General features: G+C 41.9%; 1 protein-coding gene across 2 annotated transcripts in view; it reads left to right on the top strand.

Annotated features, from left to right (window-relative positions):
* Positions 1 to 1,139: 1,139 nt before the first annotated feature.
* The window catches only part of LOC104342396 (poly(rC)-binding protein 3), a 64,652-nt gene continuing 38,222 nt past the window's right edge, over positions 1,140 to 27,569 (top strand). For both annotated transcript variants that reach the window (XM_086469478.1, XM_086469477.1), the window contains exons 1-5: positions 1,140 to 1,217; positions 15,689 to 15,712; positions 15,810 to 15,842; positions 18,523 to 18,639; positions 24,424 to 24,555. In XM_086469478.1, the coding sequence (XP_086325604.1) occupies positions 1,140 to 1,217; positions 15,689 to 15,712; positions 15,810 to 15,842; positions 18,523 to 18,639; positions 24,424 to 24,555 (384 nt within the window). The remainder of the gene's footprint in view (positions 1,218 to 15,688; positions 15,713 to 15,809; positions 15,843 to 18,522; positions 18,640 to 24,423; positions 24,556 to 27,569) is intronic.

Genomic DNA, 27,569 nt, shown 5'->3' with positions numbered 1-27,569 from the left:
TGAGCCACAAAAATCATTGTCTCTAGGGGTGCTTAATAGCCAGTGTCCAAGACAGCCAAATTTTTGGGAAGCTCCAAGATGTGAAGCTAATAGGGTTGTCATTAATAAGGGATGGTTACTGAGAGACGTGATGTCTGTTTAAGTGTTTTATGCTCTATAAGATAGACCTGGAAAACACAAAAACAAATAAGGAATCTCTAAGGCTTTTCTACTGTGGAATTTGCCTGCCCTTGGTAATATTCCTTCCTGCCCCCATTTTTGTTTGTACTGATAAATGTCCTTGCATTAATAAACTCAGAATGCATCTTGTTTATCCCTTCAAAGCCAGCCCTTGCAGCTTTCATTAGCATATTAGGATATTTATGGCTTTGTAAATGACTGAAAATATGCAATTTGTCATTAGGAATTAAGAAAAATCTCCTTCTACTTAGGGCTGAAGCTCAGCTTTGGCCTTTGAGGGACTGAGCCACCTCTGTGCCTGGTAGACAAAAACAAAGTCAGACAGTACCCAGATTTACAGCAGCAAGTGGCTCTTAGTTACTCAGATGTCTTTGATAATGTGTCATCTGCTGTTGCTGGCAGGGATCAGTGTTTAGGCTCAAGAATTAATTTCTCTCTAGCTGGAGAGAAAACAAAAATATCTCTTCTGCAAGAGCAAAAAGAGAAAGAGGTAGTAACAGAGAGAGAAATGAAGACAGCGCCAGGCGTGTGTCAAAATGCGTATATATATTGCATGTGCACACCACAAAGGTTAACAGAGAGAAAGTACTGTTCAGAAGAAAACATAGTATTTCACTCTGTTGTGTTCTGTAATTTCAGCTTTGAAATACAGGAAGTTAAGAGAATTTTTAAGGTTTCAAAAGTGAGTTTATCTTGTAATTGGTGAAGGGCTAAAGAGTTGGTTGGGGAGGGATAATAATCAAAGGAGCCTTTTCAACACTAAACTGTAGTCCAGAAAATCAAAGGGAGGAATGTTAATTGGTTTGTACAACATGATATTCAGAGTTCAGAGTAGCTTCAGCCACTCAATGGTACTTTTTCTTTTTTTCTCTCTCTCTCTCTTTGTAGGTTGATTAAGTGAATAGAAAACAAAAAAGAAAAACGAAGCTGCTTTCAAGTATTGAAGATACAAGGCCAGGATGAACACGAAGGATACAAAAGTGACTGAAGGAGGTCTCAATGTCACGCTTACCATACGCCTTCTCATGCATGGCAAGGTGAAGCATTTACTGTTGCCACAGCAGTTGCCTGTGTATTGAATGTGTGCATTTACTATCAGAGCCTGACAGTGGCGTTGACAGAGGGTCTGCTCCTCCTCCTCCGACTTGAGTCAAAAGCACCATTGCCATGACTGAAAAATCACCCCGTGCCTTTCAAAGGCATCGTACTTAAGTTTGCACTGCAGCCCGAGTTCATTGGAACAAACCCTGCCTGTAACAAACCCGTTTTGAGCAGATCCGGTGGCAAAAAAAAGGGTTCTTTCATTGATAGTTAGCTAAATTGGGCAGACCTTTGCATAAGGCTGACCTGTATACAGCTCGCCTTTCCTGTCATTTGCTGGGTTTTGCAGGGTTTTTTTAAGATACTGGAACGTTGACTTGTGTGAAATAATTGCCACAGAATTACTGTCTATTTCTGTGGCATGCAAATGGGATAGTTCTTCTGTTCGGATGTAGCATCTTATTAGAGCGACCCCCCTGATATACCAAGCATTCATCCAGGTCCCCTGCGGGTTTGTTTTGGGAGGTTGACTGTCATTTTGTTGCTGTCCAGTGCAGCACTTAAGCATGCAGATAAGTGTGAAATCTGTGCCATAGACAAAGTGCCAATTCAGTATTGTCAGACTTAACAGTCTGATAGCCGTTTATTTCACATTGCCAGATCACACAATGGGCTTTTAATTAAAAAACACATTTCATAGGTTTGTTTGTGCTATTTGCATCAGGCAGCACCAGGCATTTTTAGGCTTAATGAATGAATGTCGTGTGAAGGAGGCGGTTTGGCTCTTCCTTAACAAGGAACAGTGAACATATATATATGTAAAGTTCTGGAGATCAAATTTGTATATATAAATCTAAAAAGTATTTTTACTCCTAGAATTTAATTTAACAACTAAAAGTATATTTACATTTTAAAACAGTGCATGCTTTCAACCTATGGCATGAACACACTATGTTCACCCATAGCACAAATGGGAGACTAAAGTATCTCCCCCTATTTTACTTATGGAGCTGATAAGAAGAAGTAAGAGGGGATACAGTTTAAGTTTGCAAATTAAAAAACTCAGAAATTAATTTATGTCAGAACAAATTATGTATTTTCTCAGAAATTATCTAACCATTTTGTTTGATTTTTTCCCCTGAAATGTTCAGCTTCAGGCAGGCATCTGGTGTGTAAAATCTGCATTTTAAATAGGAATCTGTCAAACAAATTTAATAACAGTCTCTCTTACCAAACCCACCTAAAATCTGTACGCATGTCTGCACTCAAAATTAGGTCTTAGGGGTTGATTCTACAAGGTTCTGGTCCCAATCCAGAAAAGCATTTGGACATACCCTTATCCTGGTGGGTACAAGTAGCCCTACTGGTTTCGGTCAAATTCCCATTTGCTTAGGCGTGCTTTTTTTTTACTGCTGTCAGCCAGCTCTGCATTCAGAATCATGCCTTTAAAGCAAAAATCAAATATCTGTCACTTTCAGGACATTTTAGTTAAACTGTGGGCTTGGAGTTTTTTGAAACAAAACCATTTTTTTTGAAATCAGAAATTAAATTAGAAAAAGCTATTTTTCTGTGTTAAACATCAATGACTGTGTGTACAACACTTTTTAACAATAACAGACGTTATGTGTCCAATCTTCAGTGCATATGTAGCCCCAAGGGTCTGAATTAAAACCATAAAACCTACGAAGTTCAAATTTTAAGTAGGTGTATACCATGCAGCCTCAGTTATCAAGGCACGACGGATATACTGTTAACTCTACTGTGCTCTAATCATGTGTCCTATTGTGCTTAAGTATTGCAAAGAGTACATTAAATCAGAATTTATTTTGGTAATAAAAGTCAGACCCTTATGGTTTCTTTGATGTCATTTCTGTGATTTAGAAATCATAATACAGAGGAATGAGGGATGTCTGGGTCAATATGAACTCAGTGTGAGAAGGTTCATCTGAAAGCTGTGTGTGCCACTGAAAAAGAAGAAATATATTTCTAGGCTGTTCCTTAAGATTTGTTGTGGTAATGGCACTGGTGGAAGTTGCTGGTCTGTAATTAGTATTTCTAGACAAAACAATTAACTGAAGTAGAGCTTGGGCTGTAAATACTGGTCGTAACGTGAAAGAGAAGAGCGCAGTTAAAAGGTCTTTTTAAAAATAACCATAGCAAACTGGATTTGGTTAGATTTGTTTATTTATTTATTAGTGTGTTTCATGAAAACATGGGGGTCTATCCCCACTAGCCTTTACTCTGTCTCTAAACCTTTATTACCAGTCTACCTTTGCATAGGGAAGGCCGGTCTATGTGCTTTGTGATGTTTACATTCATTTTGATTGAAAGTCCAGAACTTGTGCGGCTGTGCTTGGTTATCTCTGCTGTAAATCCTGCAGACCTAGGAAATTTTCAACGTGTACTTTTCATATGATTTGAATAGAGGCTTTAAGTCAAGGATGGACATGTTAATTAGGCAATTAAGCTAAATTCTGTACCTGCAGGCAGAAAAGTCAGGATTTGTATGAATGGACAGACCTCTGCAAGAGGGTAAGGAATAAAAAAAGCACCTTTAATAACAACAAACAAAACAAGCAGCAAAAATCAAAGACAACGCTGGTGTCTGGCGAAAGGAAAACAGATGGGAACAGTGCTGAGCTCCAGGAGAACCCAGGGCTAGTGCCTCCCCGCTGGTAGGACACCTGTCATCAGCACCTTTGCTTTCTCTTGCTTTGGGAAAAGCAGCAGCTGTAGGTCCAGCTGAGCTCCTGCAGGGCTTTGTGCAGCCTCCTGCCGCAGAGGCTGGGCTGGCCGCTTGGAGAACCACCTCAGCTGCTCTTTCGCAGCATAGCAAGACTTGGGAGCAGCTGACTGGCAACAAGGCAAGGCACAGCCTTGATTTTCTCAGGGCAGAAAGTGCAATGTTAAGGGAGAGCAGCAACTTTTTAGCTGTGGAAGCAGCAAAAAGGCTTGTGCGGACCCAGCAAAAAGCTAACCGCTGTGAGATATAAAAGGTTAAACTCAGGGTAAATGTTTCCAGGGCCTGATATGAAAGGTGTCTTCCTGAGCCAGGACTTCAGAGAGCGTGTGAAGGTGTAAGATGAAAGGCCTAATATTCATCTTGCAGTGTGTTAACATCAGTAAAAAAGTTACGATAGTGTGACAGCCCCAAAGAGAAACCAGGAGCAACACAAAACATTTTTTGTTGTACTTTCTTGTGATTAATTAGAGGGCAGGTGTTAGGGATTCTACTGGAAGGGCAGTGCTCAGATGTTCTTAGCATCCATGGAGAAGCAACTGTGTCTGTTTGCAGGGAATTTTAAAAGCAGAATTAGGAAAACTTGTTATGTGGATGCGTGAGGAGGGAAGGAGGCTGCCTGGGAATGCCACACCATCCATCACTGGAGGTTTTTAAGGACAAGTTAGACAAAACTGAATATATCCCATAAAGCTGCCATGGCACTGCAGCCTCTGCTGCCCGGGACCTTTTTGACTGAGTTACCTGAATGCTGCTCCAGAGAGGGCAGGAACAGAAGAGCCTTTTGAAGCATGTTCAGGAGTTGCATGTGTAAAGTATATTAAATAATGCAGATATGCATTTTCATCTTTTATTAATGAGAAAGATGCACCACATTAAGGAGTAAAGCTGTTTCACGGATTTTAGTAGAGAAAAACAGAGAGTATGGGCTGGGGCTGTTTACATTGCCCTACTTCTGTGTTTTGCATCTAATTCCTGCTGTTTCTTGAAGTAAAATAAGTAAGATCACTGTGTAGGGCAGAGACATGAATGGGTTCGGACATTTTATTACCTTTGTCTGCTTTAAAAATATAACTTCTGGGCAGGACTAGAATATTGCAGGGATTGCAAGATTTCTGCTTCCAGCGAAGGCAAAAATGTCAGCTTTTACCCAGATCAGATCAACATTTTTGACAGTCTTAAGGAACACAGACTGAGTGTGTGTGCGTTCATGGGCAAACAGTCCCCAGATCTCTGTAAGGAGAGGCAGAGCTCAGGCTCCAAAAGAAACGTGCCTTTCACTTTTTCTTCCTTTTATAATTTTTGTCAAAAGCAAACTTCTTTTGGCTATCTGCATGTTGTAGGGTCTTCGATGGAGCTCAGTGTTTCTCTCTTATCATTCCTTGCTCACCTTCTGCTGAATTTTTTGTTCCCCTGACTTGTGGCTGGGATTTTTTTCTTGCTTACTGCCATAGGTAATGAGGTTGGAAGGCTGTGGAAAACTGAAGCCTTGCCCACAGGTAACTGCCAACATACCTTAGCCCTTGGCCTCTGCAGTGCTCTTGTTCTAGTTTTGGTCAGTTCATGCCCAGAAAGAAATAACTCTTGAAAAAGCACCTACTTCGACTATACTGGATAATGATTACGTGGTTTTGACTGGTTCGGATTTGTACACAGCCAGTGTTAACAGGCTGATTAAGACCCTAGAGACTCACCATTAAAGGTTAATTTTAGATGTGGGTGATAAAGAGACTGTGCTGGTAGAAAGATGTTAAATTCCAGGAAAGCGGCTTCATTGGAGATTTAAAAGTCAGGTCCGTGAGGTGGAAGAGGAGAAAATGTTCAAATGTGCCAGCATGGAAAGGGCAGCAGGGTTACAAATCCACTTCGGTCTCTGTCTTGTAGTGGTGGCACAGGAGTCTCTGCTTCCTCCCAGTCAGTACAGACCTGCAGAAGAAAGAACGCATCGTTTCCAAAGGCGCTGCATGGAGGTGTGCGTCGATGAAGCAATATTGGGTGCAGTGAAGTCTGCAAGAAGCCGAAGTAGAATATGTTAATGTATTGAGTTTGAGGAATCTTTTAGAGAAAAGGGAAGGAGTTCAGAAGAAGGAAACAAAATGGATTAATAAAGTCAGATAGTTAGGAAGAACAAGGAAATAATTTACAGGTAGGATGAAGGAGGGAAGGAAAAACTGGCAGGGAAGTAGGACTCTTGCCAAATACTGAGAGGTGTAAATTGGAGGGTTGAGGCAATTAACCGGAGAAGGTAATTTAGAAGATACATGTTCAGTGAGAGAAGGAAATCTGGAAAGCATAAAAGGCTGAAAGGCATCAGATGTGGCAGCGTCTAGAGAGTGGCACATTTGGGATATGCTGAGCTGCAGAGGAAATCTTCTGCAGCAAAAGTGTGTGCAATTTTGGATGTATAGCATCGGTGCATCGTGGGGCGAAGAGATGGTAATTACCTTACTGTTCTTCTGGCAAAATCACACCTGCAGTTCTGTGCTCAGCAGCAGGTGCCACATGTGTGAATGATGTTGAAGACTGAGCAGAGGGGGAATTCACAGAAAAATAACAAAGTTTTAGGAGGCTGAAGAGACTGTGTGTAGCTTTCTTCAGACATTCTCATAAATACCTGGAGAGAATAAATATGATGGTAATAGAGTGTCATTATTTTGAATGATACAAGTTCTTCTGGCTGGAAATAATGGGATAAAATATATTTTGAAAAATAAATCCTAATAAGGGGATCCCAAGAGAATTTCCTGGTATTGAGATTTTTATGAGGTTCTGGAATTCTCCTAAGCAGATTTTAAACATGTCTGAGGAAGATCAGCACATGTACTATGTGGAATATATAAACTATGTTGATGGAGGAAAGACATGGTGCCTGAGTGGAGCTTTTCCTTCCCTGATACCCTTTGCTCAATGATGTGTTTCTCATAGTTTCAGCAGTAGTGAATTAGAAAAAGGTACCTGCAGTCAAATGTTCAGGTTTGGACAAAACCCTGTGAGTGCCTTGATTTTTAGTCACTAAACTTCCAGTACTTACAGCTTAATTTTAGATGCCCTGAGGAATTCTCTCCCAATGGTTTCAGCAGTATCAGTGGGTACCTTGTGGCACTGGAGGGAGTGGTTAGAGCAGACTTACATCCAGCTTCAGTGGTGACTTCCAGATATGTTGTGATTATTTTGTGATGCTATATATAGAAATTTTTACAAGGAAAATAGAAGAAAATTTAGACTCATTAAGGTGAGTGCTCACACTTAACGGCTCAAATATAGACAGAATAAAATCATGGAGAACATTGCCATTTTCATCAGTATAGATAATATAGTGTTAGCATCAGAGATTTCTTTTAGTGGCCACTTTTTTGTGCCTCCTAAATTGCCCCCTGAAAGACTGTAAAGCAAGCACAGAAATAATTTTTCCCCATCTTGGAAGGTAATGCCCTTCTCCTTCCCCATTTTTTGCTTTGATTTTTTACTTATTAAAATAGAGAATAAAACAAAATGGCTTTAAAAATTACCTTGTCAGTAATTTAATCCAAGCCATATAATGCCAACAAAGCCAATGTTTGTTCTGTTCTTTCTAGTTTCCACAAACACTGTCAGGGTATTATGAGGATTGACTGTCCTGCCTATTACTATTATAGTTCTTGCTTTGTTTGTTTCCATTACTGTGGTACCTAAGAGCTCTAGTCATGGAACAAAACTCTGCGTGCAAATACACAGCACGAGATGGATCTCCTCTTACGTGTTTGTAGTACGAGCTGAGAGGTTCTCACTAGCCTAAAAAATCAACAGAAAGGGCAGAGGTCTTTTTCACCAGCCCCTGGGCACTGTATGTCCCCAAAAACAATCTCCATAGACAAATTTTCCCACTTCTGTCAAACAGAATCTCCTCATCGGTCCACAGCTGTAATGAACTGAGACTGCAGAAGACACACACCCTGAGTAAGTGCTGCTGCTTCAGCATCACAAGTGGAAGGACAAGCTAAGGGACAGAACTCTGGTTTGATTTGTTTTGAGGGGGGGTAGGCTGGGAGTTTTGGTGTGAAACTGAATGTAAATTGATTACCCATCTGCTATCTAAAAGCAAATGAGAAATGCCCATTGGCACATCTGCCCCAAAATGGTAGGTGGGCCTACGGAAGATTCCTAACACTGGCATCTCTACCAGAAAGACCCTAATTTGAAGATTTCCTCATACGCTACCACATTTATTAGCATGAGATCTGTCTCAGTAAGGGGTTGGACTGCAGTGCCTTACGAAATTAGGGCTGTTTTAGCAGCAGACAGTGACTACTGAAGCATCACCTAGGAACATGAGATCTCCCATGTCAGTGAGACTAATCCCTCATAATCCCAGAACACGAATCAAACTCTCGGTTTATCTGAGGCAGCTGTTTGTTCCTGAGGTAGACACGTTACATCGTGTTTCCCAAATCTGACGTTTCTTCCAGTCTTCGAAAAATGCTCATGCCCCATGTGCTGCACGCAAACACATTGTTCCAAACATCATCTAACATGTTCCTGAGGTCTTCCATGCAAGTGTATTCATGAGTTTATACAAGTATTGGTAACTCTATCCTCAGAACAAGGTGAAGAGAAAGAGTTGGGTTATGTTATGCCTCTTAAAGGATGGGAAAAAGACAACTGGTGCTGGTCTAGAAAACTTTATCAGCGCAGATGTTTGCTGTTGCCAGGATCCCTCCTTGTCTCATGACGGACGTGCTTCCCCACCATGGAGGGCTGTATTTCTTTCCTTTCAATGCTTTTCTAGCAGGCTTTTCTGTTTGTAGAGTCCATTCCTACAGGTTCTACCTTATCCTTGATCATAGAAAGCAGGTGAGCCTATGCAATCAAAGCGTTGAATGAATTGCAGGCTTTAGGATGTGGTCTGTGCTTTGGGCTGGAAGTGTATATTCTTATATTATTTCTTAAACATTTTTTCCTTCTAGACGTGGCTTTATCTCAGGGCTCCTGTGAGGTTAGTGTTCCATTTGCCCAGTAGCACTGATAACAGAAGCTGCACACTCCACGGTAATAGAGCAGGGCCTGTGCTTTTGTATGGTCCTGGAAGAGCTACCTGTTTTGTTTTGATTTCCTGGCACACAGTAATTAGTAAGCTAGCCTCACACTTTGAAAAATGATGGAATTTCACACATTATGTTTACAGATCAAAGGTTAATCTTTGAACTAAGGTTTGTTACCATTTGCTAAGCCTTTTGTTTTCTTAACATGACTAATTTCTTTCTCTTGTTATTCAAAAGGCACACCAGATAATTGATTAGGAAATAGCTTTCTCTTACAGCCTGTTTAACGTCTTTGTTTAGTCACTACCAAGAGCCCTGTGAAAGCCTTGGCTCACAGACTTCTCTGCTGCCACCTTTTCTTCTGCTGGTGCTGTTGCACTCACCACAGATGATGCAAAAGCTGCAGAAATAGCTTTCTGCTCTTTGATGGGCCCACCACTCCCCAAGTGTTTGTTAAGAGCAAAACTCATCCCATTCATGTGATTAGGATGTGCAAATAATATTATATGCTGCATTTCTGCATGAAAGATAGCATCCCCTGTTTTTACCATTGCTTTTCCTCAAGTTATTCATGATGAAGTGGGTGGTTGACTAGCAATATACTTAATTGCAGTCTTCCAGTGTTTGTTGGTAAGGTTCATCTCGTGTTGTTTTATCTATTTTATTAGAAATAGCATACTAAAGAAAATCAGTCATAAATCAACTGAGCCCCTGCAGGCTTGAGAATTATTTTCATGCTGTCTGAAATCAGCATGTACATTTAAAGTTTTCCTGGGGTTTTCCAAAGTGACACTGTTGGAGCCCAAGTGTGAGGCTGTCCTGCTTGAGATACTGTTGCCTGGAGATAAGCCCTTTGGAAGGCGTTACCTGGGCTGGGTGCTCAGCCTAATCTGAATCTCAGGCCCCTTTGATGAGCCTTAGGTTAGGCACCCCAAATTGCTGTCATTTCTTGAAGGAGAGTTGGTATCTATCCGTTCAGTGCCTGTATGTATATATTGACTTCCCGCAGAAATGTGTAAGTGTGTGCATGTGTGTATGCATATGTCTCAGTGGATGTAGGCACGTGCACACTTGCAGCTTTTCAGGGGCCTCCTGTTCATCCCACATGGTTGCTGTGGCGTATCAGCTTCTGAACAGATGGGTGGTCATAATATGAACTTGTTGAGGCCAAGGAACTTGGGTAGTACTTTTAGCTCTAGCACCAGTCTACTGGGTTGCCTTTGACCTGTCTTTCTCCCTCTGAGCTTTAGTTCCCCCATTTATAACTTCTCTTTTTTGTGCACTGCTTTTCAATCAGCTGTTGAAATGTGATTATATGAAACCCAGTAATTGTTACCATAGAACTTATTTTCCCACTGTGTTTACGTCTAGATGGTTAGTCAATAAATCCGTCTGAAATGGTTCATAAATACTTACCTTTAGCTTGTATTCGTGAGCACTGGAAAACAGCAAATAGTTCAAGAGTTATTAGTATATTCTAGTAGGCTGTAATCTGCTAGGACAGCTAAATCAAACTCCTGTCTGACCTGCACTGAGGCTGAATTTGACATCAAGTGTAGGATCCCTCTCACTAGACTTCAGGTATGTTAGTGTCAGTCTGGGTTTCTTCTACTGCAGATGGAGAAAGATTAAACCCTCGGGAGTACACTTCTTCCTTCTTCTTTTAGGAAAAAAACATCCTCTGCTATCTCTCCCTGGACTGCAGAGGAGGTGGTGTGCCTGGCTCACACTAGACTCCTAACTTTTAATGAACTGATGTAGGTGACAGACATCCCATCCCTTCAGTCTTAGACGGTTAACTGCAGCACAGTTTGGTGTCTGGCAGATTTAGAAATGCTTTCTGAAGAAGATAAAGCCCTCAAAGTAACCTTGGCTAGAAATATTGATAAAACTCGAGTGTCATCAAAATGATGTTAGATATCTCATTAAGCGCTAAACGTAATTTAGGGTGATATAAGAATCTATATGAAACAAATACTGGCCTGTATAAAGAAACATTAAAGGTTGGATGAAGTAGCATTGGTAGTTTGGAAAGTGAGGTGTAAAGAGTCTTCTGAGTTAATCTGTGGCTGAAGTTGGTTTCTCATTATAATTAAAGACATGATCTGTTGTCACCAGTACTTATGGGGGCTTTCCTAGAAACAGCTAAGGCCCCAAAAAAGTCTGAAGTGACCTGTTTGAAACCATTCTGGATTTTTTTTTTTTTAGTAATCTGTATGGATCAAAAATTCTGGAAAAATTAGGAATATCCATGTGAAGTTAATGTTAGTTAATGTTTCTCTCTCCCCCTGTGCTCTTGCCTCACGTTTCCAAGCAGAATCCCAGCTTTCAGTGCTGGAGGAGAGGTGGCATTTGCCTGGATGCTTTGAAACTGCCTGCTTATAGAATAAGCTTTAAATTCACCCTCTGAGGAGGCGAAGGTTTGACTCCATAGCATTACAGTGACGTTTGCTAGCATATTCCAAGGAACTGGTCACCATTCTCATTGAATTTTTTTTTTCTCAGTGCGATTCACGCTGTTCATTTGCTCAGTTCTTCGGCAGCTTGTGCTCTTTGGTGATGATCAGTCAGGTAGAATTCCTGTCCCTACTGAAATGAATAGCAAAACTCCCACAGACTTCAGTGGAACAAGCAGCTTGAGAATCCTAATTCTTTTTGCTCTACTCTTTAAATACTCCAAATTACCTTGTTTGAAATGGACTATCTTTTTTACTAGTGCTGCAAACAGTATACTGCTTTTTTGTTTTCAAAGTGAACGTATCTTTTCCTATTTCCAAGGAAGATATCTTTGTACATGTAGCCATGACCCATCCATAAATTTCTGAAAGAACAGCATCTGTCATTAAGACCCAGGATGATCAAATGGATCAGGATGGATTTCATCATACTAAGTGTATACTGGCAGAGCGTAGTGGCAGAGCCTTGCAGGTCCAAAACCAGGCCTACAGCTTCTAATGAAACTTCAGATATCCAAACACTGAAATTGTACCATGGGCTGAAATACGATGGTTTGCCCATAGCAATCAAAACACGATATGCTCAACCTTAGCAAAAGGTCCTTCTACCTCCCAAGAATCTGTTTTATTAAATTAATTATTTCTGAAAGCTGGGACCAAGAAGAATGGAAAAAGTTTCCTTGGTAAAACTGCTGAATGTGCTGAGTGGTCAGATAGGAACTACTAGACGTGAGGGTTCCCAAGGCTTATCGTTGTTGAGAGTTTTACTCCCTGTATTGTTTAACCCCATTCAACAGTTACAGGCAGGTTGGCAGAGTTACAGTGATCATATTAAAAAAAAGTAAGATCTGGAAAATTTTGTCGAATGGGTGTCCCAAATTTGTGTCACTGCTAACAAAAAAGCTGCACCTCATTAGAGAGCCTACACGGCATGCTGGTACGGCTGTCTCAGCCACAGGAAAAGGCATGACCTAAACCCACATACTAAGTGACACAGGATAATTTGGTCACAAGACTCAAAACTGCAGTGATTCCGCTTCATTCATTCCTCTTCTCACAGAGCTGCTTCTTTGCACTGTATGTGCAGATGTACAGATGTCTCATAGTCCCAGACAGACCCAGGAAGCTTTAGAAAGAACAGTCACACAGCTCTGTGATGCATAAAGGTCTACTGTACATCAGCCAGCAGAACTGTAGGTTTGCAAAGCAGATACCTCTGGAAGATTCGCAGTGCCTGTCTGGACAATATCAGTTCTCTGGTCAATATGTACAAGAGAGCAGAATCCCATCTTGAAAGAGCAGTGGGAAGGGAAACAGAAAAGGAAATTTGAGACAGAAAAAATAAAATTTGAAAATAAACCTGAGAAGGAGCCTCACTGGGGTGAGCAACTTTGTGGCTAGTTAGGCATTGACTTCAGTGGGTATAAGGACATGCTTAAAGAATTACAGCCTCATGGAGGTTGGAAGGGACCCCCAAAGGCCTCCAGTCTGACCTCCTGAGTCAAGCAAATGCCACTGGAGTAGGTTGCTCAGGGCCTTGCCCAGGCTGGGTCTGGACACCTTCAAGGATGGAGACTCCACAGCTGCTCTGGGTGCCTGTTCCAATGTCCAGCCACCCCCATGGTAAATTTTTTTTTTCCTGCTATTGAATGGGAATTTAATGTTGCAACTTGCTTTCCTTATTGTACACCACAATAAGATGCCCACCACAAGTCTCCTCTCCCTAAGAATAAATGAACACAGTTCAGGAGACCTCTTCTCACATGTCCTGTGCACTGGTCCCCTGACCATCTTGGTGGCCCTGCATTGGATTCACTTCAGTGTGTCTTTGTCTGTCTTGTACTAGGAGCCCAAATCAGGAGACAGTTCTCCAGGCGTGGTCTCACAAACACAAGGAGAATGCAAGAATTGTTTGCCCCAGCCTGCTGGCTACACTCTTGCTAATACAGCCCAGGGTTTGTTTGGTCAGGGATGCCCTGCTGATGCAGTCATGTACTCATGTTGGAGTTGTGCATTGGGACCCTCAGGACGTTTCCTGCAAAGCCTGTTTGTATGTATCAAGTTTTTGCCCAGCTTGCCCTGCTGTATGGGCTGATTCCATCCCAGACATGGGACTTTTCATTTGACTTCATGGTTTCTCTCAGCCCATTTCTGCAGCCTCTCTAGGCGACTCCAGATAGCAGCCTTGTCCAGCAGTGTATTGACTGTTCCCCCCAGTCTGGTGTTACATGCAGACTTGAGGAGAGTGCAAAGGAACCCTATGTCAAAGTTCTTCATTGAGATAGGTTCGTCTCACTGCCATGCAGCAGACCTGGACAGGCTAGAGAGCTGGGTGGAGAGGAACTTAATAAAGTTCAACAAGAGCAAGTGTAGAGTCCTGCCAAGTGTATTTCTTGGGAGGAATAACCCCATGCACCAGTGCTGGTTAGGGGTTGACCTGCTGGAGAGCAGCTCTGCGGAGAAGGACCTGGGAGTCCTGGAGGACAGCAAGTTGGCCATGAGCCAGCAATGTGCCCTTGTGGCCAAGAAGGCCAATGGTGTCCTGGGGTGCATGAAGAAGAGTGTGGCCAGCAGGTTTAGGGAGGTTCTCCTCCCCCTCTACTCTGGTGAGGCCACGTCTGGAGTGCTGTGTCCAGTTCTGGGCCCCCCAGTTCAAGAAGGCAGGGAACTACTGGAGAGAGTCCAGCTACAAAGATGATGAGGGGACTGGAGCATCTCTCCTACAAGGAAAGGCTGAGAGACCTGGAGCTCTTTAGCCTGGAGAAGCCTGAGAGGGGACCTTATCAACAGATCAATATCTGAAGGGCGGATGTCAAGAGGATGGGGCCAGGCTCTTTTCAGTGGTGCCCAGCAACAGGACAAGGGACAATGGGCACAAACCAGAGCACGGGAAGTTCCACCTGAATGTGAGGAAAAACTTCTTTACTCTGAGGGTGGCAGAGCCCTGGAACAGGCTGCCCAGGGAGGTTGTGGAGTCTCCTTCTCTGGGAATATTCAAAACCCGCCTGGACACGATCCTGTGCAACCTGCTGTAGGTGACCCTGCTCTGGCAGGGGGTTGGACTAGATGGTCTCCAGAGGTCCCTTCCAACCCCTGCCATTCTGTGATTCTGTTAAAAGTCTTTACATTTTGTGAGCAGGATGTGAGGAGTTGTAAGAACAAGCACCTTCATATTATGAGCTTATAAATAACCTTCTGGTGAGAAATAGCTCTCTCAAGGTCACTGCAGGTAGTTCTCTACTGCAGAGTGAAGTTAGTACCACTTTATCATGAGTCCATCACTGGAGCAATGGAGGACAATTTCTTAAATCTTACTCTTTGGACTGTCTTTCAGGATGGGTCAGACTTAAGTATATAGACTGGAGGTGGGGAGGGGAGGGAAACTGTATGTCATGTCTGGGACAGATCAGCCATGTCTTTAATCATTGAAGTAGATTTCACAATCTGAGTATAGGAGACGAGTTTGTTTTCCTTTAGCTGGTCTCCTCTCCATGAGATGATTTCCAGTCTGATGTCACACGTGGGGGCTTTGTGTAACATATCCAGACTGCTCATTTTGGAGTTACTAGCTTCATTTTTGCTACCTGTTGGTTTTATTCATCAAGCTTTTAACCCTCAGGATGTTGCCAGAACTGCCAAATTGTTCCCCTATTGTATGTTCACAGCCACATTTCTCAGTATTTTCTGTCCCTTCATGGAAGATTGTGGGAGCCCAGTAGCAATTCCCAAATCCCTAAAAAGTGATTAGCTATTATTGTTCTGTAAGTGCTTAATAGGGAGATTAAGACAGGCCACCAGGTGTTTACACAATAACACTCAGTAGCATGGAAATTCAGCTCTAGCTATTACATGGTTTAAAGAGGGTAAATGCCTGCCCTCAGAGAGACCAGCAATTATTTTGGTGCTTGTATTATATCCCATTTTCTCTCGGAGGTTGTGCAGTTCTATTATTTTTGAACTTTTCATTCCCTGATAGGGGTTTCTCTGTGTTTATAGTAGCAAGATTGATCTGTAACCACAAGATCAGTTTCTATTAAAGGTATTTTTCTTGCACAATCAGTAAGCTGCAAAGCCACATTTTTAGTCCGTCCCGTTGTATCTAACATGGCGCATTTGTATACAGCAACAATGGAAGGGGGCTACGCATCACATTGCAGGTTTGAAATAAGTGATAGTGAAACAGCTTAGGAGCAGAGCAGATGCTCTTCTGTAGTGAATCATATCATTCACAGTGTCTTTTCTTTCTGTTTCAGGAGGTTGGAAGCATTATCGGAAAGGTCAGGAAATTACTTTCTTTCTTATTTTCATGTCAAAATATTGTATATCAGTTCACTTCATCCGCCCAGGCTAACTTTTTTTCTGTTTCTTTAACAGAAAGGTGAGACAGTTAAGAAGATGAGGGAGGAGGTAAGACGAGTCTTGATGTCTTTACTTGCCTTTCTTTCCAGCTCGGAGAACGGGGGAACTCGGTGTGTGCAGACCGACACTGCCATCAAGTGGGCAGTTCATTTAACATCACCATTCTTTGTAAGTGGTGGTGTATAAGTGTGCCGGCCTGAATTAAGCGTTGTTGTTAGTGTAACCGCCTTATCACCACAGCAGTCTGGAGTCTTTCATTCCCATAGCAATATGCCTGCTGCTGTCTTATCTCAGGAACAGCTTAGCCAGAGTGATTCTGTGCATCAAAACCATTGTGTCTATCTTTAGCACACCAACATCGGTCCTGCACGTGGCTTGGCCTCCCAGTAGAGAGTTTCCAAAATCTGAAACCAAGCATTAGACTGATGCTTAAAGTTTGAGCGTAGACACAAGCAGAGCTGGAGCCAGACTTGCATAAGCCAAAGTATCCTGCTCACATGTCTTGGCAAAACCTTAACTTTTCGTCATTTTGCAGCTGGGAATAGGATGTGGACAGCATAAATCTGCACACCCTGTATTCACATCTTTTGAAAAGGCTGTAAACACAAAATAAAACAGGGCACTGCATAAACCTCAGTCTTCCCAGTGTCCACAGGCTCCTTTCCCTGCTGCAGAGCAACCCGCACGGTCTTCAGAGGATTGTGCCCAGGTGGAGGTTGCAGACTTCTCCTGTAAGGCAGCACATTGTGTCTGGAGGTCCATGTAATTGTCCTTCTTTGAAGCAAGTGCTAAAAGCATAAGTCAAAAGACAAATCGTGCTGTTTAAAACTTCAGGAGTGCAAAGTGTATAGAGGATGCCTCAAGAAAAGTCAATTTGGTTCTGGTAGATCTGCAGTACATTACTATGTCAGCTGCTTTGTTGGTTTATATGCTGAAAGAAGGTCTGTGGCAGGGAAATCTCAAAGTGTTTGTGGTAAAGAAAATTGCTGAGATCCATCTTTAAGTATATACAATAGGGAGTTCATTGTCAGACCGACTGGGTTCAGAGCTCCTTTTTTTGAAGAGCTTTCACCCATGTTTTCACACATTAGTACATTTGCTAAGACTTAAAAAAAATACAAGAAAAAAATTTTTACAGTATACTACATAATCCTGCTAGTTGCTTAAACACATTTTAGTGTAATTATTAATATGATCATGGGCAGATACCTTTGGATATAAATTGCATGCACAAAAGGGAAGGCATCATTGGAGAGTGCTCCTGGCTTCGGAGTTAAACATCTTAAAGAAGAGTTATGATCCCTGGTTAGTTTTTCAAGATAAACATCAAATGTTCTTCTTCCATTCCTGAAAGCCTGCTGTCATGTACACGTGGTCACAAGAGGCTTTATTTGGTTGGTTGTTTTTTTAAAATAAAGGAATTATATGCATCTTTATATCAGCACAGGACTAAGAGTCTGTGTCTCCACATGATAATAACTTGGTCCTCCTTTAAATGACTACCTTCTTCAGTACTTCTTTAAAAGCAAAATGCAACTTCATTTTTACTTTTTGCTGGTGTTTGATGAGGGCAAGTCCCACTCAGGTTGGCCTGTCAGAAGGAGTGCCTGCTGCCCTTCTTCCTCTGAGTGCTGAGTATGTCTGCCAGCCAGGTTCGTGGCAGCAAGATTTTTCTATCAGTAGAGTTGGGTTGTTTTGGGGTTTTTTTTCCTCATGTTTGATTGCTGTCGTATGGGGAAACACGGTATCTTGCTGTTAAGCAGCAGTATGCGCATGAATAAGGGCTCAGGCGCAGAGCACATCGGCTGCTTCATGGTAACCCTGAAGGCAAAGGGCCAAATCAACCCAGGTTATCTGATGTTTACTACAGGCCCAGGTCCTCGAGAAGGTCGGTGCCTGTGGATAAGTTGAGGCTCCAGGGACTTGTTAGACCACATTACACATTTCCGTGCCTGAAACCTCAGGGAAAGTATAGGGTGGGTCTTACCTGAACGGGGTTTGATCATTATCTACACCAAGATCCTCTTAAATATATTTACATCTGGTTTAGGGGTTTTCTGTGCACTACCACAGTGGCATAAAGGGGACCGAGTACACCTGAGAGCCATCCTGGCTTGTCTCTAAGACTTAGGGTTTTCTTCCAACAGGCTCCTTGCCTTACGGAGATAACACCGTTACTGTTCCCCCCACTACCACTACTCCTTTAAAGGGTTGTTCAGTGCGTATTAACTGACTGCCTTCACATGGGACACATCCATAAGGAACTTTCTCCACAGTGCAAAGCAATGCCCCAGCTAGATAGATCAAGCCCTATCTTTGGGTCTCCAAACGGGAGAGTGCATCTTTCCTGGGAGATGTTGATGCTCCCTGGAGACAACAACCTAGTCTGAAATTCTGCAGCTCCAGTCCTACTTAAGATTAACCCTGCAACAGGGAAGGGAAAAGACTTGATTATGCAATTATTTGCAACTTTGAGTTGCAGAGATGCTATTTGCATATTGCGATGAAGTTTGGACAAGTATTTACCCAGACAGAATCCAGCTTCCTGCAGTTAGAAGAATTTTTGGGTTGTGATCAGTTTATGCTGAAATTATATGATGTTGGGGCTGCAGTTGTAGGGGAGGGAATTAGATGCCTCAAGATATTCCTTCCCAAACTATGTCCCTGATCCTACTTAGTTTGCTCCCTGGGAAGTATAAATTTGAAATATATTTGTTCTTTTTGACAGAGTGGTGCTCGAATCAATATTTCAGAAGGCTCCTGTCCAGAGAGAATTGTGACAATAACAGGCCCAACAGATGCAATTTTTAAAGCTTTTTCTATGATTGCACTAAAATTTGAAGAGGTAAGCAAATAAAATATGGGGTTTTTCTCTCTTCAAGTTGAAATACAAACACTGTTTGAATTTTCTCATGTTTGCTTTAATGTTAAATATGATTTGTTTAATGTTCTATTTAATAGCAATAAAAGTGGTTATATTTTTATAAATGCTTCTGGCAGTAATGCTGAAGAAAAATAATGGGTCAATTTACAAGCTGTTTGATCATTTCTTTTGCTTTTTGGAGGCTTCAGGGAAAAGCAATTGCTTCTAGTAATGTGCACTAATGGTAGGAAAAATGTCTTGGAAAATTTCTGATCCCATTGTGGGTTTGATATGAAAAGAATAATTGCCTAACTTTTAGCTTTGTTTTTATATGATTCCATTTGGTATTGATGTAAATTTTATATATGTCAAAATGGATATATAACTCATTTAACTAGAAAATTTTTATTTTAAAAACAAACTATATGATTACCAATTACCAATTACCACGTTTAAAGCTTGGTTTTTGAAATTAATTAAAATAAAGGCACTAAGAGTAAGTGAGGCAAAAGCTCAATTTACTGTAGAATAACCGTTCTGTGCAGATATGTACCTAAAGTGCTGGGATCTCCTCAAGTTTCATGGGCCAACTACAGTTAGATGTGGTCACTACTTTAATAGGAAACCTCACTGAAAAGACAGCAGACTACATAACGTGAACCCTGGTTACTCAGGAAAGGATTTAGCTGCTTCTGCTTTTGAAAATCATACGTCTAGTCCAAGCATCTGTCCTGCTCTCTCTGGAGAGAGAAGCGCCCCTGCAGAAGGCAATTCACCTTCTCCTAAAGGAAGAGCCTGCAGACAGGTGGACGGTATCACCTGCAGCAGGAGAAACAGCCTGTGTCTTTCCATTGATGATTAAACTAGAGGGATGTAAATCCCTTTCTTGAGAGTACTTATTTCTCCAGGTCAATGAGGTTAGTCTCCACATCTCCCCATAGCACTGGGAGATACTGGCGTTGGTGGGGAATGTCAGTGTGTGCCTTTATTTACCCATGGTGGGTTCAGGTTTAGAGCAACAGAACTAGAAAAGAGCTTGTGGGTCATCAAATGCAGTTGTCTTCTAGATAAGCAGTATGTCTCACAACTTGCAACTTCACAGAATGATCAAAAACTAGTTATTAGATTTTTTTCTATTTCCTGATATCAGACCCACAACCTTAAACACTTTATTTTCACTCCTCACCTGAATTTACTCATGAACAGTTTATGCAGCTTTGTTTCTGTGCTAGCACTGGCCATTAGTTTAAATAATTCTTGCGTTTCCATCCCTGAGGATTGCCCTCTTAGACATGTTTTTAGAAACCAGTTTTATCCCCTCGCACCCTTGCTCAGTCTTTCAGAAGATGCATTCCCCACCCCTCTTGTGACTCTAGTAGTCCCTTTCTACCTTTTCCAAGTTACAGTTTGTATTGAATGTATATGTTAATTGTGGACAGGTTGCGAATTAAGTTCCACAAGGGTTTATTTAATGGCATTAACAGTCCTCTGTCCTGGCTGTCATGCTAACGTATGCCTCACCTCCTACTAGAGTAACGCTTTGCACACAACCACGCTCTGCCTGGCGGGTATCCCCAGCTCCCGCTCCGGTGGGAGCCTCTTTGGGCTCAGCATACGTTCCTGTCAGCCCCCAGACAAATGACCCTTTTTTTCTGTACTGCAAATGTTAATCACATTTATTTCTCCAATCCTTCATGGGTTTTCAGACCTTCCTTTGTGATATTCCTATCTTTCAACATGTCAATAAAGTATGGTTTTGTGGCGTGGTATATTTTATAAGAACGCTAGGGTTTTTTACTTACCAGATTTTGAGGTTGAATCCTGCAGAACCACACAAGTAATTCTCTCCAGCCCAATTTTAAAACTACCTGTTGTCACCTCCTTCTCGGCTTTATTGCCTACCCATCTTGTACCAATCCCTGTTTCTTCTAGCTTAAGAGGCGGCTTCGTGTACGGTACCATATCCTCCAATCATGGAGACCTGGAGAGAGCTGTCTCTCTGCTCTCTACCAAAAAACATTCTCTGATTAAGGCCTTATCCTGAAAAATGCTGAAGGAATCATTAACAGAGATAATCCCTGCCAGTTGCCACCAAAACGAGTACCCAGTGGAAGTAACACTGCATTTCTCATGAAAACATTGACCACTGCACAGCATCAGATCCCCACCACCCAACACCACGTTGTCTTTCAAAGCGCTGTAGCAATAGGCAAAGAAATCTGAATTCAGGCATATGACTGTATTTTATGCATATTCACCTTTATAGATTTTAGAGGTTAGTCTGGACTCTTCATGTGAGTATTAGCAGAGGAGTATTGGCACTCTCTGCAGATAAGGTACTGCGTTTATATTCTGCAATATCTGCATTTAGTTTTAATATAATTGGCTTCTGGTATATTTAAAAGAACAGTGATAAAGAAAAATGTCTCATATAATCAGTTAGGTTTCCTATAATTATTCCTGTCAAGAAAATGAGGTAACTGTAACACCTTGGAGGCCAAAAAAAAAAGTACTATTTCAGAAATTACAAATGAGCTAGGTACCAAATGTTATTTTCCATGCATATCTTTTTGTGGGAGATTTTTTCAACCATTTAAAAAATTGAAAGTCCTGGAGCAGACAGTACCTGGCCCATCTCTGATTATCGCAACTACCTTCAAACAGGACAAAGAAGATGCATGTGTGAGACTGACGGTTTGAGAGATTTTTTGGTGTTTATTATGCATGCCCACATGAAGCATTTTGGCATGAAGCCCTTGAACCCTAAATTTCAACCCTACAGCTGTATAGCTGGGGATAAGCCAGTCTAGGAAGACATGGGAGCCCTTGAATTCTTTTGTACTGTTAGCAAAAATCTCAAAATGCATCAGAAAGATATAAAAAAAGAAGGATCTAGAGGAGTGTTCTCTGTGCAGTTGCTCTGCAGCCTTGTATCACCCTGCTTTGACAACCTTCCTAATAAAAGTTGATTTTCTGGCAGCCTGATGATGAATTTAGAAGCTAGGTAGGTAATTACATGAACAACTAAAGTGTTCACTGCAGAGGAAAAATAGAATCGTTAAAAAATGGCACTAACCCAGGCAGGCCATTGGAATTGCAAGAGAGGACTTTGAGAACAGTGATTTCCAAACTGGAGGCTGAGCATCAAGAGATGCAGCTGTAAGTTCACTGGTGAGTGGGGCAGCTCTGGTTTTGGGTATAAATAGGCATAATCCACTGGAAGCACATGGTAGTTAAGTGCTGGAAAACCTAGCAGGCAGAGCTCAGTGGTCAGACCTTCTCCAAATAAAGAAGAAAAAGTTTGGTGGAATCCTTGTTCATCTGCAAGCATTTATGAAGAAATTGCTCAGCTCTAGGAATAAGGAGGCAAGGTGATAAAAGCAGTTCAGATGATGCCTTTTGACAAATACTAATTCCTGCTGCTACAGCTAAGGTAACTCCTATAGTGGTCATGACCAAGTGAGGAGCCACCTCACAGACTCGTTGTACTTGCTGTGGAAATTGGCAGATTTAACATTTCATTTAGGAACCAGGAAAGAAGAATTTTGATACGTTTTTCCCAGAGGTTTGATTTTTGAGCTGCCAGGTTTAGTTGCCTTGGGAAGTCTTAAACACTGTGACTTTGGGCTGCCAGGAGCTAGGGATGCTGCAAGGCTTCAACACTGGGAGCTGGCTTTCCCACCACTTCTAGGCTTTCAGTTAGCCCATCCTGGCTGAGCAGCAGCCCAAGCAAGCAGGCAGAAAGCTGTGCAAGGTCCATCTCTGGTGTCTGCCAGAGCCCTGAGGAAAGATAGGTTAAAGAAGAAGGAATCTCCCAGTTTGAAAGATGACTGTTCTGTGTGAAAGTCTCCAGCCAGCCCTACTTGGAAGCCTGCAGTTCTGGAGGGGATTTTTTTCTGCTCATTTCTCTTTTGTTGTGTTTTTAAGGTGAACAAACTCCTTTATGCTCTCCACTCTGCTGAGCCTGGATGTTTAGATTTTGCACTTTTTAAATGATGAGGAGAAAATAAAGAGAATAGCAGCTTCCAATTTTTGTGAAGTGCTTTTGAAGGCAGTAAGCACAATGAAAGCTTTGAGGCCGGGCCACATATGCTATGGCCGTGGGAGACATTATCAGGGTCATGCTGGGTGGCTGAAGAGGGTTATTTACCTACATCTGGATGATCGTGTGCCTCCACCTGACACAAACATGATATAGTGGGATAACACCTTCCAGCTGAAAAATTGGCATGACTTGCGCTTTATTTCAGATACATGGGTGCTGCAAATTTCCATTATCCCTCTCACTTTATTTTGGACTGCAATCTCTCACTGACACAAGCACTAAAGAAAATGTGAGTTACTGGCTGGCAGGGGAATGATTTGATAGCTGTCTTGTGGCATGCAGCAGTGCCTCATTCCGTTCAAGATTTTTTTTCTTCTCTGAGCCATTTCTTGGATGGAAAAACACTGCCATCACAAATGCAGAGGTACTGCAGGAAGCAGCGCTGGTGTCCCTGAGCTCCCACACCGATTCAGCAAGGTGTGAGGAGTTGTTCAAAGTACCTTTTTTTTTTTTTTTAATTTGGGGTCTTGATCACACAGTATAGGCACTTTTTTCTTTTTTTTTTTTTAACTAGTGGTAGTCTTGGTAAGTGAGAATGTAGGGAAAGACATCTGATGGAACTCCTGTTGCATTGTAAATGAGTTAAATATGAAATGCATGTTCTTTGTTGTTTCTGTCCTAATCTTTTGGGTAGCATTTTAGTGAAGGGCTAATAACTGTGCCATGCTACCTCACAGATAGATGAGATGGTCTTTTCAGCTCTCAGCTAGTGTTAGCAAACCACATGGAAATTCTCTTGTTGGACAGGTTCTGTGCAGCTTGTGGCTTTTTTTTTTTTGTGATCCTAAGTGCTCTCAACAGCATCCCATCGATCAGTGGGAAGATAAACTTTATCTTGCCCTCTGTAATGAAGACATCAGAGGGATTGTTTTGTCTTGCCTAGGAGATTTTGAACTATAAAAATATATTTAAAACAGTGTAAACCCTGGGAAAAGTAGTGTCTTGAAATGCTCATGAAAACCTGCAGTGTAGTCTTACCAGATAATCAGATGCAGGTTACATTACGTGGGTACAGGTAACTGCTGTTCTGCTGAGCTGTTTGTACAGTGGTTACATAGCTGTGATGGAAGAGGTTTTAGAAATTATGTAACACTACAAATACTTATGGATCTGTTAGAAAAGATAAATTAAACCAGGGGGGCGCAGCAAAATATTTATCAAAATAATCTGATTTTCTCTGCATCACATTATTCACAGATTCTTTGTCATTCCCTCTTTTAACCTTTTTTCTTTGTATCAAACCTGACAAGAAATTGCGTGAAATGTAAAGACATCTGGTTTAGTAGAAGTGTTCTAATTGAGATGGTGGAAAAGAGACCAAATCAGGATTTGAGGGCCTGTGAACTCAAAAGCCTCTTTGTCTTTTCCATCTGCTTTGGCTGGTCTAATGACCAATACCTCCTCCTCCTAATCTTGCCTCAGAGACCATCCTGCAGTCCCGCAGTGTGGACCTGCAATGCCAGACCGCAAAAGGGTTCCTCTGGCCCGAGCCGCTTGTGCGGTTCGTGCTTACGGCGTATCACCGGCAGAGCCGGCGGCTTTACCTGCGACAAAAACAAACCCCAGGTCTCCATGACAGCTCAGGCATTTGCTGTGAGCCCTTCAGTGCTTACCAGGAATGACAAATCCTCCGCTAATTCTTACTGACATTGTCATTACAGGACATAAACGCTTCAATGACAAACAGCACGGTGACAAGCAAACCGCCTGTAACACTGCGGCTCGTCGTTCCAGCAAGTCAGTGTGGCTCCCTTATAGGAAAAGGAGGTTCCAAAATCAAGGAAATCAGGGAGGTAAGTCTTAGGATGTCTGCTGGGAACACTGGCTAGCTTGGCGTCCTACCACAGTCATCCCTGCCACCGTTGGCCACTGCACTTTGCTCATCGCACAAACATGAGTGTGTGCTGAGTGGAAAGCCTTGCTCTGGGGGACGCACAGGTCCAGCACAACTGCATCCTTCTACCTTCCTTGAAACTAAAGACCGTGTGTGAAATAAAGAAACAGCCTTACAACATAATAGTCTCTGATGCACAATTTAGCAAAGCAACATTTTAGCGACAGAAATGGCTCATCGGGTTTTCCTTCAGGCACAGCCCCTGCCTCCCCAGCAATACTCAGGGGATCCCGAGTTGGAGCGTTGCAGCCATTTCCAAATCAGCTGCCAGCCTTGCAGCCCGAGAAAGGCCCAGGTAGCACTGGGGAGTCTGGGTTAGTAGATCAAACACTTGATCTACTTTTTAGAAAAAATTAATTTTCGTACTCCTTTCCTGTTCCTCCCTAGTCTCACTGTGCTACAGGTGACTCAATTTCATGTGTTCCAAACTCACATTGACTTTTTTTAATACAAACTTTATCTAAAGGTATTTATTCAATGTGCTGTGCTAGCAGCCACTTTTTCCTTTAACCAGAAAATGCAAACATTATCATACGGTGCCAGTTTTAGTTCTTCCATGCGTGACTGTAACAACCTAGCACGTGCCACACTAAGGATCCAGTGTTTGTAATCAGTCAAACAAGAAAATTAGGTACATGCTCAGTTACGTAGAGAAAATCTGAACAGAACATATCAGAAAAATGGATTTTTATTCTGGTGAAAGTGACAGTACTCCTTCTAAATTTATCTTCATTCCAACATGGGTTGAGGTGCTGAATACCAAGATAACATGCTGATCAGCTTTTTTCATTTGACTATGTTGAAACAGAAGCTTTTGACAGGCTTTACCGAAGTGGATCTTCCTTTTTTTAATCTAAAATGTAGATTTGAGACAGTAGGCTTCAGTGAGCTTTCATGTTTGATTTCAAATGTGAAAAAAGTTAACAGATATTTTCCTATCAAGGAAAATTTGGTCAGATGTCAGAAAGGAGTGGAAAATCCTTTGATCAAACTTTTATATCCAGCATTTGCTATGAAATGTTAGTTTATGGTAGCCTTGGAAGGAAAGGTGATGATAGCGAGACCGTTAAGGGTCTCATCCTGTTGACTTTCAAGTTCTTTGTGATCCCAATTTGTTTGTCCCAGGAGTTTTTTTAACAAAGTTCCCTCTGAAGGTTTGTGTTCACCTTTCCGGATTTGGCCATTACTGAAAGGGTCTTTTCCCTCCTTGCATACAAGCAAGTAAAAGCAGTGTGTACCTCTTCCATCAGCTGACAGAGCTGCCAAAAGCTGTTTCAGAGGTTTTGTTGCCAAGCAAACAACATGTTGTTCCTCCATCTGCCTCTTGCTTTGTAAACTGTGTTCATGAAAACATGCATAGGTTGCCTGCTGTAAACTCACAGAAAACCACTTGAGACCTTGCCATTCAAAGGGGTCTCTATGCTTACTGAGATCTGCAAATAAAAGTCAATTACAACTCACATTTTTTTTCTTGGAATGCTGTTACTTTATTTTTAATCAAAGAGTCCGGGAGCTCTGCCTCTCAGGAGTCCTTACTGTCGAAACAGCCTTTGAGATGTGGGAGAAAGGAGTCACTTGACGACACTGAGGGGAAGAAAACATTATCTCTGTGCAGATGTTAGGGTCATAGGAAACCCTCTCTCTTTTTTTTTCTTTACTCCCCAAAAAGCTTTGCCAGAGAGCTTTGTGTAGATGGGAGAAGATACTTGTGTGTTGAAGTGCATTTTCTGGGTGGAAGGAAGGTGTTTGGCCTTAGGCATGGGACTTTTCTAGCTCGGATTCTGCAACCACCAGCCTGTGAGTTTTTGCAGTGGTTTCTGTCCAAGGGGGTCAGAACGCCTGCCGAAGGGCTGCACGCTCTCGCCCTGGCAGGCAGCAGGCGAAGACGGGCTAAAGCCTTGCCACTGGAGAAGGCAGAGCTACTGTCAGAGCACACGGTCGGAGATGATCTCAGCCACAAGACGTGGTTTCTCTCCCAGGAGAGCTGTCAGGCAGCAGGAATCGAGCGGATTTTTTAGTTGTGTTAAGGTAGGAGCCGGTGTGAGTGCTCAGCTCTAGGTTTTACAGCTATCGATACTTTGGATTTTATTTTGAATATTGGTAACCTCATCTGGGGCAGTGAGTGCTTTTAGGACATAGGTTTTTAAGGGTGAGATTGGTCTGTTGGGCTGTGTATGTTAAATGACTGAAGTGATTTTACTGGTGAGCACAGTTTCAGAAGCAATGACCTACTAGTTTAGTACAAGGAAGGAAAAGGATAGTATTTGGCCAAATAGGTGTTTTGATAAGGCTAATGTAGTGAGAAGTCACACTTCGTGTTTTCTTAAGCATAAGGGTAATGGACAAAACATTACTCGTTTTATCATTGCTGACATATGACCAAAGCCAAAGAATAAACAAGATTGGCACTGGAAGCAAATATGTAAATCACTGTGGTACTCGTCAGAGTATTTTGTGCTAGATGTACAGATACCCAGAACTGTATGTTAAACAGCAAATTCGATCAAACAGAAAAAAAAAAGAAGCATTCAGCTCAAGATGTGGTCTAATTTCATCATCACACAACACGCTGAGCAGCAATTGCATGAGGGATGGTCTTTTGTGTTCAGTCATGTGCCCAGGAACAACATGTAGGGTTGCAGTACTATTTTCAAGATAAAATTACAAAAAAACAAGAAAAGAAAAGCATGACTGATTGATCAAATTATGGTGAAATTCCAAAGCCTATTATAGAGCAAGGAATTGATATTTTGGCCTTAAACAGCACTAGTAAACAGAAGATGCAATCAGTAATTTAATCAGTCTTTGGAAAGAAGAATAACATGTGTTGTATGTAACCAGAAGGAAAACAAATTAACTCCTTGCTGGCCAACACAAAGTCAATGGTTACTGAAAATACTTTTTTTTAAAAGC

The sequence above is a fragment of the Leptosomus discolor genome, chromosome 8, assembly GCF_034619465.1.
Source record: "Leptosomus discolor isolate bLepDis1 chromosome 8, bLepDis1.hap2, whole genome shotgun sequence".
In the NCBI taxonomy this organism is placed as follows: Eukaryota; Metazoa; Chordata; class Aves; order Leptosomiformes; family Leptosomidae; genus Leptosomus; species Leptosomus discolor.
The sequence above is the reverse complement of the archived record's forward strand: the minus strand, read 5'-3'. Positions and strand labels throughout refer to the sequence as shown.